The 15000-nt window shown below is 39.9% G+C and overlaps 1 protein-coding gene across 1 annotated transcript in view; it reads left to right on the top strand.

The window, feature by feature from the left end:
- The first annotated feature begins 14659 nt into the window (after nucleotides 1-14659).
- LOC143025733 (uncharacterized) overlaps nucleotides 14660-15000 on the top strand; it is a 426-nt gene continuing 85 nt past the window's right edge. Inside the window, exon 1 of the mRNA XM_076185739.1 lies at nucleotides 14660-15000. This exon is cut by the window's right edge and continues 85 nt beyond it. Within this exon, the coding sequence (XP_076041854.1) occupies nucleotides 14660-15000 (341 nt within the window).

Below are 15000 nucleotides of genomic sequence, written 5' to 3'. Positions count from 1 at the left end.
CAGTTGTTCCTCTTGAAATCGTGTGTTTTTAATCAAAATAGAATTCTTAAGATGTGTCTCTGTACGGAAGGAGTGAATTTGTTGCTACGCGATGAGATTGGAAATATTCATGGCCTGTCGTCGGATATGTTCGTGGGAAAGGGGTCACTAGTCTGTAGGCAACGTTTGTGGTTGGGTTCAGAACCCGTAGAAATAATTCTTCTTCTTCTTCTTCTTCTTCTTCTTCTTCTTCTTCTTCTTCTTCTTCTTCTTCTTCTTCTTCTTCTTCTTCTTCTTCTTCTTCTTCTTCTTCTTCTTCTTCTTCTTCTTCTTCTTCTTCTTCTTCTTCTTCTTCTTCTTCTTCTTCTTCTTCTTCTTCTTCTTCTTCTTCTTCTTCTTCTTCTTCTTCTTCTTCTTCTTCTTCGCGTTCTTCTTCTTCTTCTTCTTCTTCGCGTTCTTCTTCTTCTTCTTCGCGTTCTTCTTCTTCTTCTTCGCGTTCTTCTTCTTCTTCTTCTTCTTCGCGTTCTTCTTCTTCTTCTTCGCGTTCTTCTTCTTCTTCTTCTTCTTCTTCGCGTTCTTCTTCTTCTTCTTCGCGTTCTTCTTCTTCTTCTTCTTCTTCTTCTTCTTCTTCTTCTTCTTCTTCTTCTTCGCGTTCTTCTTCTTCTTCTTCTTCTTCTTCTTCGCGTTCTTCGCGTTCTTCTTCTTCAGAGAAAAAACTGCAGAAATCGGTGATGACAAGGCAAATTGAAACGAGTTGCTACTGTATAACCATTGTAGAGATTTATTGAGAATAAATTTGTATTTTGGAATTACAGCATTTCATGGTGAAACTTGGAATCGTAATAACTATTTGTATATTCATGTGTTTATTTGTCTATCAATCTATTTTTTTTATTCTATTCACTCAATTATTATGTTTATCTATTTACTCATCTTTTTCTTTCTTTCTTTATTTATTTATTCATGTATTTCTTTGATCATTTATTCATTTATTTTTAGGAAGAGTGAGAGCACGAGAGAGAAGGGGAGAGAGGGAGATAAAGGGAGGGAGAGAGGGAGAGACAGAGAGAGAGAGAGAGAGAGAGAGAGAGAGAGAGAGAGAGAGAGAGAGAGAGAGATGGAGGGAGGGAGAGAGGAAGGTAGGTAGGTAGGTAGGTAGGTAGGTAGGTAGGTAGGTAGGTAGGTAGGAGGAATAATATAAGAATAATATAATTGTTCTTCCCATTGTCCTTGACTTGAAAACCTCCCATGCATCTCTAGTGGAGGAAGATTTGCACGGGGTCATGGAAGTGTGAGACTTCTTCTGTTGTAGATTGATAGTAGGAGGAAGAGGGGGAAGAGGAGGAGGAAGAGGAAGTGGAGGAGGAGGAGGAGGAGGAGGAGGACGGGATCAGTCGCCGGTTGTCAACCCTCTTCATGTGAAAAGTAGGACAAGTGTCGGCCCCTCACGGTTGCACCACCATATAGAAGTGAGATCATCGGTGGGTTTTAAACATGTGGTGAGGGAGATGATTCTTGTGGATGTCCTGCTCAGTAGTCCCCAGTGTGGGTGGGGGGTGGGGGGAGGGGGGTTAGGGGGTGACGGCACGCAACCCGGATATAAAGTAACCCTCCCCCCCTCCCCCACAAGAAAAAAAAATCTTTAAGAAAGACAAAGGCAAGCCTCCCCTCCCACCCCTCCTTCTCCTCTCCCCGTCTCCCCCTCTCCCCCTCTCCCCCTCTCCCCCCTCGAAGGGGAAAAGAAGTCCAAATAAAAGGCAGCACGTTTCCCTTTGTACTCCTTTGCATTAGCGCTTCGAGAGGGAAAAGAAACACCACATAGCGGGAACATATAAACGAAATTAACACGCATATCTGCACATCTATGCACGCACGCACGCACGCCCGCACACGCACACACACGGGCTCAGACGGTGCAGTGGTACCATTCGTAACCGCTAATCCAGTGATCCGAGTTCGATTCTTGGCCTGGGTTGAAATGATTTTAATATTGCTGCATTGCGAGCCGGCACGTCAACTCTTGTAGCCAAGGAGTGAGTGTGTGTGTGTGTGTGTGTGTGTGTGTGTGTGTGTGTGTGTGTGTGTGTGTGTGTGTGTGTGTGTGTGTGTGTGTGTGTGTGTGTGTGTGTGTGTGTGTGTGTGTGTGTGTGTGTGTGTGTGTGTGTGTGTGTGTGTGTGTGTGTGTGTGTGTGTGTGTGTGTGTGTGTGTGCGTGTGTGTGTGTGTGTGTGTGTGTGTGTGTGTGTGTGTGTGTGTGTATGTGTGTGTGAGTGTCTGTGTGTGTGTGTGTGTGTGTGTGTGTGTGTGTGTGTGTGTGTGTGTGTGTGTGTGTGTGTGTGTGTGTGTGTGTGTGTGTGTGTGTGTCTGTGTGTGTGTCTGTGTGTGTGTGTGTGTCTGTGTGTGTGTGTGTGTGTGTGTGTGTGTGTGTGTGTGTGTGTGTGTGTGTGTGTGTGTGTGTGTGTGTGTGTATGTGTGTGTGTGTGTGTGTGTGTGTGTGTGTGTCTGTGTGTGTGTGTGTGTGTGTGTGTGTGTGTGTGTGTGTGTGTGTGTGTGTGTGTGTGTGTGTGTGTGTGTGTGTGTGTGTGTGTGTGTGTGTGTGTGTGTGTGTGTGTGTGTGTGTGTGTGTGTGTGTGTGTGTGTGTGTGTGTGTATGTGTGTGTAAGGCCATAGCATTACCCATTGATGGAACATACATGAGCTCTGAGCTCTCATTCGGAAGGGTACTAGCTGTCGATCACGAGTCCAATGCGTGATCTAAGACCATGGTATTAAAAAAAATATTTTTCAACGCCTCACATATTTAATTCTGGCTCAAAGCAGACGATCCTTTTCAGCTGAGTGTCCCGACTCGGACCCTCATCAGCCCCCGTAGGTCGAGACATTATCCACCACAGCAGGTGAATACATTGAAATAGTTTATATGAATTTATGATAACATATCAATAAGCTTGTGTATATATGTGTATGCGTGTTTCAGTACACACTGTATAATACCACATATCTTATATATCTAAATACACAAGTATAGACTATATGTGTATATTGCATACTGTATGCAATATACACATACAGTTTTGTATGTATGTGCATGTTGTATGTACATATGTATGTATTTGTGTATATACATATATATATATATATATATATATATATATATATATATATACATACATACATACATACATACATATACCAAGGCTTTTTCCCCCTTACCAGGGAGGTAGCCAAAAAGGACAAGGCATAAAATCATTCCCACCCATTCCATCCCCGAAAACACTCCACACCCCTCCACCCTCCCTCCCATCTTAGCACCTCCTAGATGACGGGTCATCCCTGCACCCTGTCCACTGCCCTGGGTCAGAAGCAGTGTCGCAGGACACAGCACATCCACAGCAAGGCCGCTTCATTAAATCGGCGACCCCCCCTCTCCGTCCCCCATATAAAGGAGAGGACGGGGAGAAATCCCTTCGGGCTGCGTCAAAATTTTTGCTCACACACACTACCTCACCCCCCATTCCACCGTCCATTCCACCTCATGCATCACAACATTTTTCATATACAACCATTCTCCATTCACCCCTGTCTTCCGTCCTCTCCCGTCCTTCCTCAACAGACATTCCCCTCTTCCCCAAAGCCCCCTTCACCCCATCCATCCATCTCATCCTAGGACGTCCCCTCATGTTCATTCCCTCCACATCTGCCTTCCATACCTCCTTTACTAGTCTTTCTTCACTCATTCTTTCCATGTGTCCAAACCATCCTTATACTCTTTCATCAACCCTATCTCCCAGCTCCCTTTCCACCCCTGTTCTCCTCCTCACCTCCTCATTTCTCACTCTATCAAGCCTAGTAACCCCCATCATACTTCTCAGACACTTCATCTCAAACACATTCAAGTTCCTTCTCTCTTCCTCTCTTATGTTCCATGTTTCTGCCCCATACAGTGCTGTTGGCACAATCACTCCTTCATACAGTCTCCTCTTAGCATCCATTCCCAAATTTCTATTCCTCATTACACTTTTTAAACCACCAAGGCATTTACTTGCTTCTCTCAATCTACATTCTACCTCCACCTTCACTCCACCTTTTCCTGCCACATTTGCACCCAAGTATCTAAAACTATCCACTTCCTCCAGTTTCTTTCCCTTAATGCTCACTTCCAGATTACTGCCACTTTCACCCCTTGTACAACTCATCACCTTACTTTTACCAACATTTATCTTTAACTTTCTTCTATCACACACTATCCCAAACTCTGTCACCAACTTCCTCAATCCCTCCTCCGATCCTGCCACCAGCGCAGTGTCGTCCGCAAACAACAGCTGGCTCACCTCCCACTTTTCTCCATTTTCTTTAACCATCTCCAATCCCTGACCCACTACCCTTGCGTTTTACCTCTCGCACCACCCCATCCATGTATAAGTTGAACAGCCAGGGTGACATAACGCATCCCTGACGAAGTCCCACCTTTACCTCAAACCACTCACTCTCTCCATTTCTAATCCTGACACAAGCTCTACTACTCTCATAAAAACTCTTGACAGCTCCCAAAAAGCTTTCCTCCTATCCCGTATATCCGCATAACCTCCCCCCGTGCCATTCTGTCCACCCTGTCTTAAGCCTTTTCCAGATCCAGCAAGGCCCAACAAACATCCTTCCCCATTCCTCGCGCTTTCTCACATATCTGTCTTACCACAAAAATCTGATCTACACAACCTCTACCTGTCCTAAACCCACACTGTTCCTCACCAATTACTCCCTCTGTTCCTCTCCTAATCCTCTCAATCAAGATCCTCCCATAAGCCTTCCCAACTACACTTAACAAGCTAATCCCTCTGAAACTACTACATTCACACTTGTCCCCCTTTCCCTTGTAAAGTGGAACTATACAAGCACTCCTCCAGTCCTCTGGCACTCTACCTTCTCTCCAGCAAACATTAAACAACCTCACCAGCCAGTCCACCATCACTATACCTCCTTTTTTAAGACATTCTGCATGGCATCCATCCATACCAGGTGCCTTACCTGCTTTCATCATCTTAACTGCTGCCTTCACTTCATCCTTCCTTATTACTCCGCCATTTTCCTCACTCATTCATATATATGAATATTTGTACGTCTGTATGTGTGTATGCATGCATGTATGCATGCATATATGTATCTATGTATGTATGTATGTATGTATGTATGTATGTATGTATGTATGTATGTATGTATGTATGTATGTATGTATGTATGTATGTATGTATGTATGTATGTATGTATGTATGTATGTATGTATGTATGTATGTATGTATGTATGTAAATAATAATAATGATAAAAATAATAATAATAATAATAATAATAATAATAATAATAATAATAATAATAATAATAATAATAATAATAATAATAATAATAATAATAATAATAATAATAACAATAATAATAATAGTAATAATGATTGATAACAATGATAATAATTGATAATAATAATAATAATAATAATAATTATAATAATAATAATAATAATAATAATAATAATAATAATAATAATAATAATAATAATAATAATAATAATAATAATAATAATAATAATAATAATAATAATAATAATAATAATAATAATAATAATAATAATAATAATAATAATAATAATAATAATAATAATAATAATAATAATAATAATAATAGTAATAATAATAATAATAATAGATTTATTGTGATAGCAGTGGTACACTGACAATAATACAATAGAGTACTTTTATGAGTAATACAGTAATTATAAGAGTGATATGCCTAGTCTAAGCTTTATAATGAGTTTATTGTGCGAACAATGGATGGAATAGTACTGTTCTTGTATCGGTCAGTCCTCGGTGCTTTGATGGGTTTGATCTTATTAGAATGTCGTGTTGCGTGGCGGGTGGTTGTGGTGTCAGGTGGGAGGAAGTGACGGTGACGTGGGTGGAACATTAGGTCCTGTCCAAACTTACTCAGTGCCTCACTGTGCTTGTCGGACACTCTTGGCAGGCTGAGGGTGGTGAGGGCGTGTTCGTATCCCTCATACTGACCACCCAAGATAATTCTGCACGCTTTTCTTTGTACTCTCTCTAATTTATGTATGTATGTATGTATGTATGTATGTATGTATGTATGTATGTATGTATGTATGTATGTATGTATGTATGTATGTATGTACTTTATGCATATGCTCGTGTAAGACATGCAGTACACTTCATATAATCCCGATATTTTCGGGATAAATGTGTGACAACGACTTAGTAAATATTTTGAATAGACAGGGAAGAGAGAAGTGGGATGGGGAAATGGCTAAGATGAGAATGTCTCCCCCCCCTACCCGGTATTGGAAGCCTGCCCCCCCCCCCTCCACCCCGGGGATGTCACATATTTCCATCCATAACCTCCATGTAAGTAAATATGACATAAAAACATAAGAACATAAAAATGTGAACACTGTAAGAGATCATAAGGCCTACACTAGACAGTTCCATGGCCATTGCCATCTAACTTAGGATTGGAGGGAGTGATAGAGGAGAGGAGGTGGTTTAGAGGAGGTGGAGGAGAGGGGGAGAAGTTAACTAGGGGAGGAAGAGGAAAGAGTTAAGGAAAGAAAGGGGAGACAGTGAGGATAAGGGAGGCTTGGGTTAACCCATTCAACTCCGATGACAAGATGTCTTGTCATTTGGTCAAATAAAACAAAAAATCATAAAACACCAAAATGTTTGATCAAACACCAGAAAAATATGACGTCAGTCCTCGCTTCGCTGCGAGCGAAGCGAGGACTGACGTCATATTTTTCTGGTGTTTGATCAAACATTTTGGTGTTTTATGATTTTTTGTTTTATTTGACCAAATGACAAGACATCTTGTCATCGGAGTTGAATGGGTTAAAGCGAGAAGGGAGAGTGGTGAGTGGAGGTAGGAAGAGGAGGAGATGGGGGTGGGGAATGGGAGGGCTGAGGAGGTGGAGCGGATAAAAGAGGAGAGTGAAAGAGTGATTAGAAGAGGGGGAGAGTAAGGGGATATAGGAAACACAAAATTGAATAAGATAAAAAGAGGAGATAGAGAGGAAGAGGGGAGAGCGCAAAGGAATATGGAGAAGGGGAGGAATATGGAGAAAGGATAGGGAGGGGAAAGAAGGGGAAGGAAGGAAAGGGGATGAGGAAGTGGAGGGGAAAGGAAAATATTGAGGGAGTCGAGGAAGAGGATGAGGGGAAAGGGGAAATGAAAGAGAGGAAAAGAAGAACAAAGAGAACGAGAGAAAGGAGGGTAGGGGAGGAGAGGGGAGGGGAGGGGAGGTGGGGGAATATTGGGGATATGGGGGGGAGTCATACAGGTGGCAGACAGAAGAGATGGACAAGACGAAAAGGTAAAGAGCGAAAGAAAAAGAAAAATAGGAAAGAGAGAAGAAAGAAAGTAGATGGAAGAAGACGGAAAGGGGGAAAAGGAACGGGAGAGGGGAAGGGAGAGGGAGAAGGAAGGAGATGCCTGTGTGTGTGTGTGTGTGTGTGTGTGTGTGTGTGTGTGTGTGTGTGTGTGTGTGTGTGTGTGTGTGTGTGTGTGTGTGTGTGTGTGTGTGTGTGTGTGTGTGTGTGTGTGTGTGTGTGTGTGTGTGTGTGTGTGTGTGTGTGTGTGTGTGTGTGTGTGTGTGTGTGTGTGTGTGTGTGTTTTGTGTGTGTGTGTGTGTGTGTGTGTGTGTGTGTGTGTGTGTGTGTGTGTGTGTGTGTGTGTGTGTGTGTGTGTGTGTGTGTGTGTGTGTGTGTGTGTGTGTTTGTATGTGTGGTTTTGTGTGTGTGTGTTTGTGTGTGTGTGTGTGTGTGTGTGTGTGTGTGTGTGTGTGTGTGTGTGTGTGTGTGTGTGTGTGTGTGTGTGTGTGTGTGTGTGTGAATCACCATGGCCTTGGATCAAGTGTTGGACTTGTGATCGACAGCTATTTCCCTCCCGAAAGAGAGCTCATAGCTCATATATGGCCGATCTATGGATAATGTTGTGACCTTACACGCAAACATAACCACGTTTCCCCGCCCACGAGAATTGGAGTAACGATCCGCAGCGCAGCGATACTGAAATTATTTCTGCTCTGGGCGGGATTCGAACGTATATATGTATATATTTATTTATGTTTGTATGTATGTATGTATGTATGTATGTATGTATGTATGTATGTATGTATGTATGTATATATGTATGTATGTATGTATGTATGTATGTATGTATGTATGTATGTATGTATGTATGTATGTATGTATGTATGTATATATGTATGTATGTATGTATGTATGTATATATGTATGTATGTATGTATGTATGTATGTATGTATGTATGTATGTATGTATGTATGTATGTATGTATGTATGTGTGTATATATGTATGTATGTATTTATGTATGTATGTATGTATGTATGTATGTATGTATGTATGTATGTATGTATGTATGTATGTATGTATGTATGTATGTGTATATATATACATATATATGTATGTATGTATACAGGTATGCAGATATATATATATATGTATATATATATATATATATATATATATATGCATATATATATATATATATATATATATATATATATATATATATATATATATATATACGCATATTTCGTACACAAAGAAGTAAAAAAGACTTCTTTTTTTCAAGCACGCCTTTTTTTAGTTATTGTTATTGCATTTATCAACAGAAACTGACTATCTAATAACACAACTTATACTTTTCGGACAATCTTATTAATTTCGAGGTACCAAAAACTCCTAATAAGATATTTCGATCTACTCTGAAATGAGAAAGATTAAAAATAAGTAAATAAAAATCTTCAAACCAAGAAGTTTCATCATTTAAACGAAAAATATTAATTTTCCGTTTCCATACAGGAAACTAATTAAGTTAATATCTGATGCCAACGTCATTTACTTTTGCTATAACTACATTTGATGAGGAGAACTATTTGATATTCAGCCCTCGACATCAGAAATGAAAGAGGCAGTTCTCTAGAATATGAACAAAACAGGACAATAGATTCCTTTAACAGAGAATCTTGAGTCGACATTACGTCACCGAAACAAATGTGCAACGACGTGACGTCACTAGCGTCTCTAGAACGTAAACAACAGCTCGGTCTGTTGTTCCTGCCACTACTCCATTTTTTCACGCCTCCACACCTCTCCTCCACCCTCCACACCTTTACTCTTCCACACTTCCTCTCCTTCTCTCCTCTACACCTCCACTTGATATGTCAAAGAGTATCTCCAGTCACTGAGAACGCAACAGAAATGAAGCGAGATTTTCAAATACAAATGGCGATTAGTTGCAATATATACTTTTTTTTTAATCTTCCGATATGAATACTTGGAATGGAATAAACATCAATACCGATAATGCTTTGGTGATTTATGAACGATGTTTACGGCAATTAAACAAGAAAAATTCGTAATCATAAGAGTTTTCCAATGAATTGTAACTCGGAATCTGGAACGCGCGTTCCTCTCATCGATGGCAAGACTGGAAGACATTGGCATTTTTAAGATCGCACTGAAGGCTGCTTTAGGCTATTTGTTACATGAGTATTATGACTAAGACCAAGCTTAATGTACTTCATTGCACTTTCCAGCTATATTTATTGACTGTTTACCTAGTTCATTGGTAGTACCTTCCTGCAGGAGAGCCAGATAATAAAAGAAATCACCATCAAACATAGATGAACCATCTAGAAAACTATTCAGACACCTTCTCGTGTGTTTTTTTAATAGTTAATCTACCTGCCGACAGACGCTTTTATTCAGCTGAGGGAGAGGCCCCGTATGTAGTGAAAGTAATAATGTTGATTAACACTAAAAGTTTGATGTTTTATTTCAGCTGCCGCCAGGTGATTTTATTCAGCTGCAGGGAAACCACTTCCGTAGCAAAGGGGTCTATGTAGTAGTTGTAGGATATATTTTTTTTTTCATGTACCATTATTTTTTGTTTTTATTTTTTCCTTGTTTTCCTTTCCTACTTGTTTTCTTCTTTCGTTTATTTTCATTTACTTTTCGTCTTTGATATTTCTTTACGCTGGAAATACGAGTGCACGTGTTTAAAAAAAAACGACTTAATGAGATTATAGACTCAAAACATCTAAAAAAAAAAAAAAAACTCAATAAGGACAACCTCCATCCCCGCTCTGACCTGGTGACCTATGGCGACAATGAGTAAATGCAAAAATTGTGTTGGAATCTAGTTCAAGTATTCCCTCTCTCTCTAGGACAGAAACACGAGTTCATTTCCAACTGCGTTTCGTTAGAAAAACGACTAATTGAGAATATTATCTTAAAATATCTAAAGAAAAATCACAATAAGAGAAATCTCCATCCTTGCTCTGACCAGATGATCTATAGCGACAATGATTACAATGAGGACAAAAACTATGGTGGAAGCATGTTCAGGTATACTTATCTAGAAATATGTTTAAGAAAATGTTTCTGAGAGCAATAACGTCTGAAACAGTAGCGATGTTTTTTTATTTTTCGTTTGTTTGATCTCAAATGCCTTTTTTACAGAGTCTCAGGGCTCGGTTTTTTTATATTTCTTTTGTTCTTTGAGCTCCTTTTGTTGCCTTTTCTCTTTTTTTTTTCTTTTTTTCTTTCTTTTTTCATTTTTTCCGCAAATTTCTGTTAGTCAGTTGTTGTTGTTTTTTCACTTTTCTCTTAACGCTCTTTTCACTTTGTCTCCTAAATTATGTTATTCACAACTCTCTTCTTTCGTTTAATTCTCTGCTGTCATACTCGCCTAAGTTATTTGACAACACTTCTCACCTACTCTAATCTCTTGCCTTTTTTTTTTTTTTTTTTTTTTTTTTTTTTTTTTTTTTTTTTTTTTTTTTTTTTTTTTTTTTTTTTTTTTTTGACGTTCCAAGCCTCTTGTTTTCCAGCCAGGACTAATTTCTTTGTCCGCCTTTCTCCCCGCCTACTTAATTAGTCTTTCCTCCTCATTTAGCGTATGCTTTAGCAAGGTCAGTATTTTTCACGCTGTTTTTTTGACGTTGTTGGTCTGGTTTAGTCTTACGTCCACTATGAGGCCTGTTTTATAATCCCTTTATTTTCAGTCTACTGTTTTTGCACTACGTATATGAAACATGGCTTCATTTTGTCACATTTTTAAAATAGTGTTGTCTTTATGCAGTGGTTATTCATAAAGTAAATCTTTCATTTTTTCCTAATATTTTAGAAATATCTATAATGCAAAATAGTTTTGCGTTGTCTACCTCCCCCCCAAAAATAAGAAATTAAAGTGGGGAGGGAAGGGGAAACGCGAGGGGAAAGAAAAGAAGAAATCTAAAACCTCATCCCCAGCCCCCCACTCCCCCAACCCCTCCTGGCCCCTCCACACTACTCCCCCACCCCCACCCCCACCCCCACTTCGTCCTGTTTCCAATTCCTCCCACTTAAATAATTTTCTTATTCCATCAAGATAACTTGGCACTTTTATGCCTCGCCATCTTCTCTTTCGTTTTTCTTCCTCTCCACCATCCTCCCCCGCTCTCTCTCTCTCTCTCTCTCTCTCTCTCTCTCTCTCTCTCTCTCTCTTTCTCTCTCTCTCTCTCTCTCTCTCTCTCTCTCTCTCTCTCTCTCTCTCTCTCTCTCTCTCTCTCTCTCTCTGTCTCTCTCTCTCTCTCTGTCTCTCTCTCTCTCTCTCTCTCTCTCTCTCTCTCTCTCTCTCTCTCTCTCTCTCTCTCTCTCTCTCTCTCTCTCTCTCTCTCTCTCTCTCTCTCTCTCTCTCTCTCTCTCTCTCTCTCTCTCTCTCTCTCTCTCTCTCTCTCTCTCTCTCTCTCTCTCTCTCTCTCTCTCTCTCTCTCTCTCTCTCTCTCTCTCTCTCTATCTCTCTCTCTCTCTCTCTCTCTCTCTCTCTCTCTCTCTCTCTCTCTCTCTCTCTCTCTCTCTCTCTCTCTCTCTCTCTCTCTCTCTCTCTCTCTCTCTCTCTCTCTCTCTCTCTCTCTCTCTCTCTCTCTCTCTCTTTTGCGAAAAAAAATATGTTGGTTAATGCAACGCCAGGTGACTGTGTTGGCTGTGTTGGTGGCTGTGGAGAGTGCCCACGTTTCACACATATACTGACTCGTCTTTCACCGGCGCCTCTATCCGCGTGTGCCGAATGATCAGATGATTTCGTATCACACGGAAACCAGGTTCGATTCCGGCAACTCCCTATGACATCCATTTGCCCTGGTTGTCAGAACACAAAGGGCACAGGTGTCATAGATCATTAACTGTTTCTTTTCGGTATTTGTAAAGATGTTTGTCCCACAGCTTTAATTCTTATCATTCTAAGCATCTTAAACCCCATAAATAGGTACCACAAAGAAGTTAATATATAGTAAATAATTAAGTAAAAAATATATAACAAAATAAATAAATACCGTAAATTAATATTAACGTTGGTAGTAATTTTTCTTATGGGATTAGCAAATATCTTTACATTTACCCTATTTTGTTATGAAAAAGTCATCAGGCACCCACCAGAACAATAAAAAAAAATCCAGTTTCGGACTAGACCTTGAACTTGACAAAGATCAACTCTCGTTAACCCATTCAACTCCGATGACAAGATGTCTTGTCATTTGGTCAAATAAAACAAAAAATCATAAAACACCAAAATGTTTGATCAAACACCAGAAAAATATGACGTCAGTCCTCGCTTCGCTGCGAGCGAAGCGAGGACTGACGTCATATTTTTCTGGTGTTTGATCAAACATTTTGGTGTTTTATGATTTTTTGTTTTATTTGACCAAATGACAAGACATCTTGTCATCGGAGTTGAATGGGTTAACAGCTCGAAAAAGGACAATTTAGTTCTAAAAAATATGACAACACAAGCTCGAAACAGGACCATTTGGTCCAGAAATGCTAAAGACTACCACCATCTAAAAGAAAAAAAAATGGTTAAAGAAAAGTTCGACCTTGGCGGCCTTGGCGACTGCCACGAGGAGGAGTGAAGATTCCGCTGCTTCAGGTACTTCATTTCGAATGCAGTTCCCTCACACTTGTCGGAAGTCAAATCTTGTGATTTTTTTTTCATATGCAGAGAAAGAGAGAGAGTGAGAGAGAGTGTGTGTGTGTGTGTGAGAGAGAGAGAGAGAGAGAGAGAGAGAGAGAGAGAGAGAGAGAGAGAGAGAGAGAATGAGAGACAGATAGATACAGAGACTCAGAGAGAGAGAGAGAGAGAGAGAGAGAATGAGAGACAGATAGATACAAAGATTCATAGAGAGAAAGAGAGAGAGAGAGAGAGAGAAAGAGAGAGAGAGAGAGACAGAGAGAGCAATACAGCTGAGACTCATATTTCCCTCCCGCCCGTTACTCAAACTTTCTGCTATATTGTAGATTCAATCTACTATAGCTCCATACATATATATATGCATATACATATACCCATATATATATATATATATATACATATATATACATACATATATATATATACATATATATATATACATATTCGTAAAGGTAGGTAGCAGATCTTCCTTAATACATATAGAATTAAATTTGACCGCTGCTTGTGCAAGAATAAGCTTCTTGTTAAAGGATTCAACCTTTCTAATAGTGGATCTTTGTTCTTCATTAAGTCGGAATAAAAGATTGCCGAAGTTCATATTGTGTTTTACTTAATGAAAAACAAAGATCCACTATTAGAAAGGTTGAATCCTTTAACAAGAAGCTTATTCTTACACAAGCAGCGGTCAAATTTAATTCTATATGTATTAAGGAAGATCTGCTACATACCTTAACGAACATAAAAAATCATGACCCAGCAGTCCGCGTAGAAGACTTCACTTTGGAGTACCGGAGGAAGCTCCTCCAACACCAGCAAGATGTCAAAACCAAAGAATGTGATAACCTTGATGCTGAGCTAGAACATTTTAAAAACAAATGGTCTACCTACACAATCCCGGTAGACTTACGTCAACTTATTGACAACTCCCTTCGCGGCATCCTCTTGCAGTTTCACCAATCCACTGAATCTAGAATCCTGAAAAAAACTTATCCACCTTAACCCATTCAACTCCAATGACAAGATGTCTTGTCATTTGGTCAAATAAAACAAAAAAATCATAATAAAACAACAAAATATTTGATGATCAAACAGCACCAGAAAAATATGACGTCATCAGTCCTCCTCGAGGAGGACTGATGACGTCATATTTTTCTGGTGCTGTTTGATCATCAAACATTTTGTTGTTTTATTATGATTTTTTGTTTTATTTGACCAAATGACAAGACATCTTGTCATCGGAGTTGAATGGGTTAACCATGGTCCCCTCTACCTGCCTCAATACAGAGATTTGCTATGTCAACCTTACTAGCTACAGTCCTACACCCGATCAGATCAAGCTTTTGAACTTGGGTCTTAACTGCCACGCCCTGATAAAACCAGGTCGCCATCAGAAGAGAGTGGAGATTGAGATCCTCCTGGAGAACATCTATGCCCTGAAAAAGCTTGGTAAAGTCTCCACTACCCTCAACTTACCAGTTGATTTGTTGTCTAAAGCAGGTAAGTCTCGAGGCTCTTTCAAAAGTCAGTTAATCGACGAGAACCTAAAGAAAGCCACCAGAGAACTCTAGGAAAATGAGCACATCGTTGTTAGGAGAGCAGATAAATCCGCGGTGTATGTTCTTATGACAAAAGAAGAGTACCTGCAGAAAATGAATACGATCCTTGGAGACACTTCCAAATTCCAAAGAATTTCCCAGGATCCTTCCCTTAAGTTGAAAGTGAAGTGTAACAACATCATTGACACCATCAACGCCAAAAAAGGAGGAATACATTTACAACGCATAACTGGAGAACATGGACCCGGGTATGCATATGGAAATGTAAAAACACACAAGCCCCATAACCCCCTTAGACCAATTATCAGCCAAATTCCCACCCTGACCTATGGTTTAGCCAAGAGACTCCACGAACTCCTTATCCCATATGTACCTAGTTCCTGGTTGCTGAAGTCCCCTGAAGAATTTATTGACCTTCCTCACAACAAAGCCCC

The sequence above is a fragment of the Oratosquilla oratoria genome, chromosome 5 (genome assembly GCF_046742065.1).
Source record: "Oratosquilla oratoria isolate Oo_2021 chromosome 5, ASM4674206v1, whole genome shotgun sequence".
In the NCBI taxonomy this organism is placed as follows: domain Eukaryota; kingdom Metazoa; phylum Arthropoda; class Malacostraca; order Stomatopoda; family Squillidae; genus Oratosquilla; species Oratosquilla oratoria.
The sequence above is the reverse complement of the archived record's forward strand: the minus strand, read 5'-3'. Positions and strand labels throughout refer to the sequence as shown.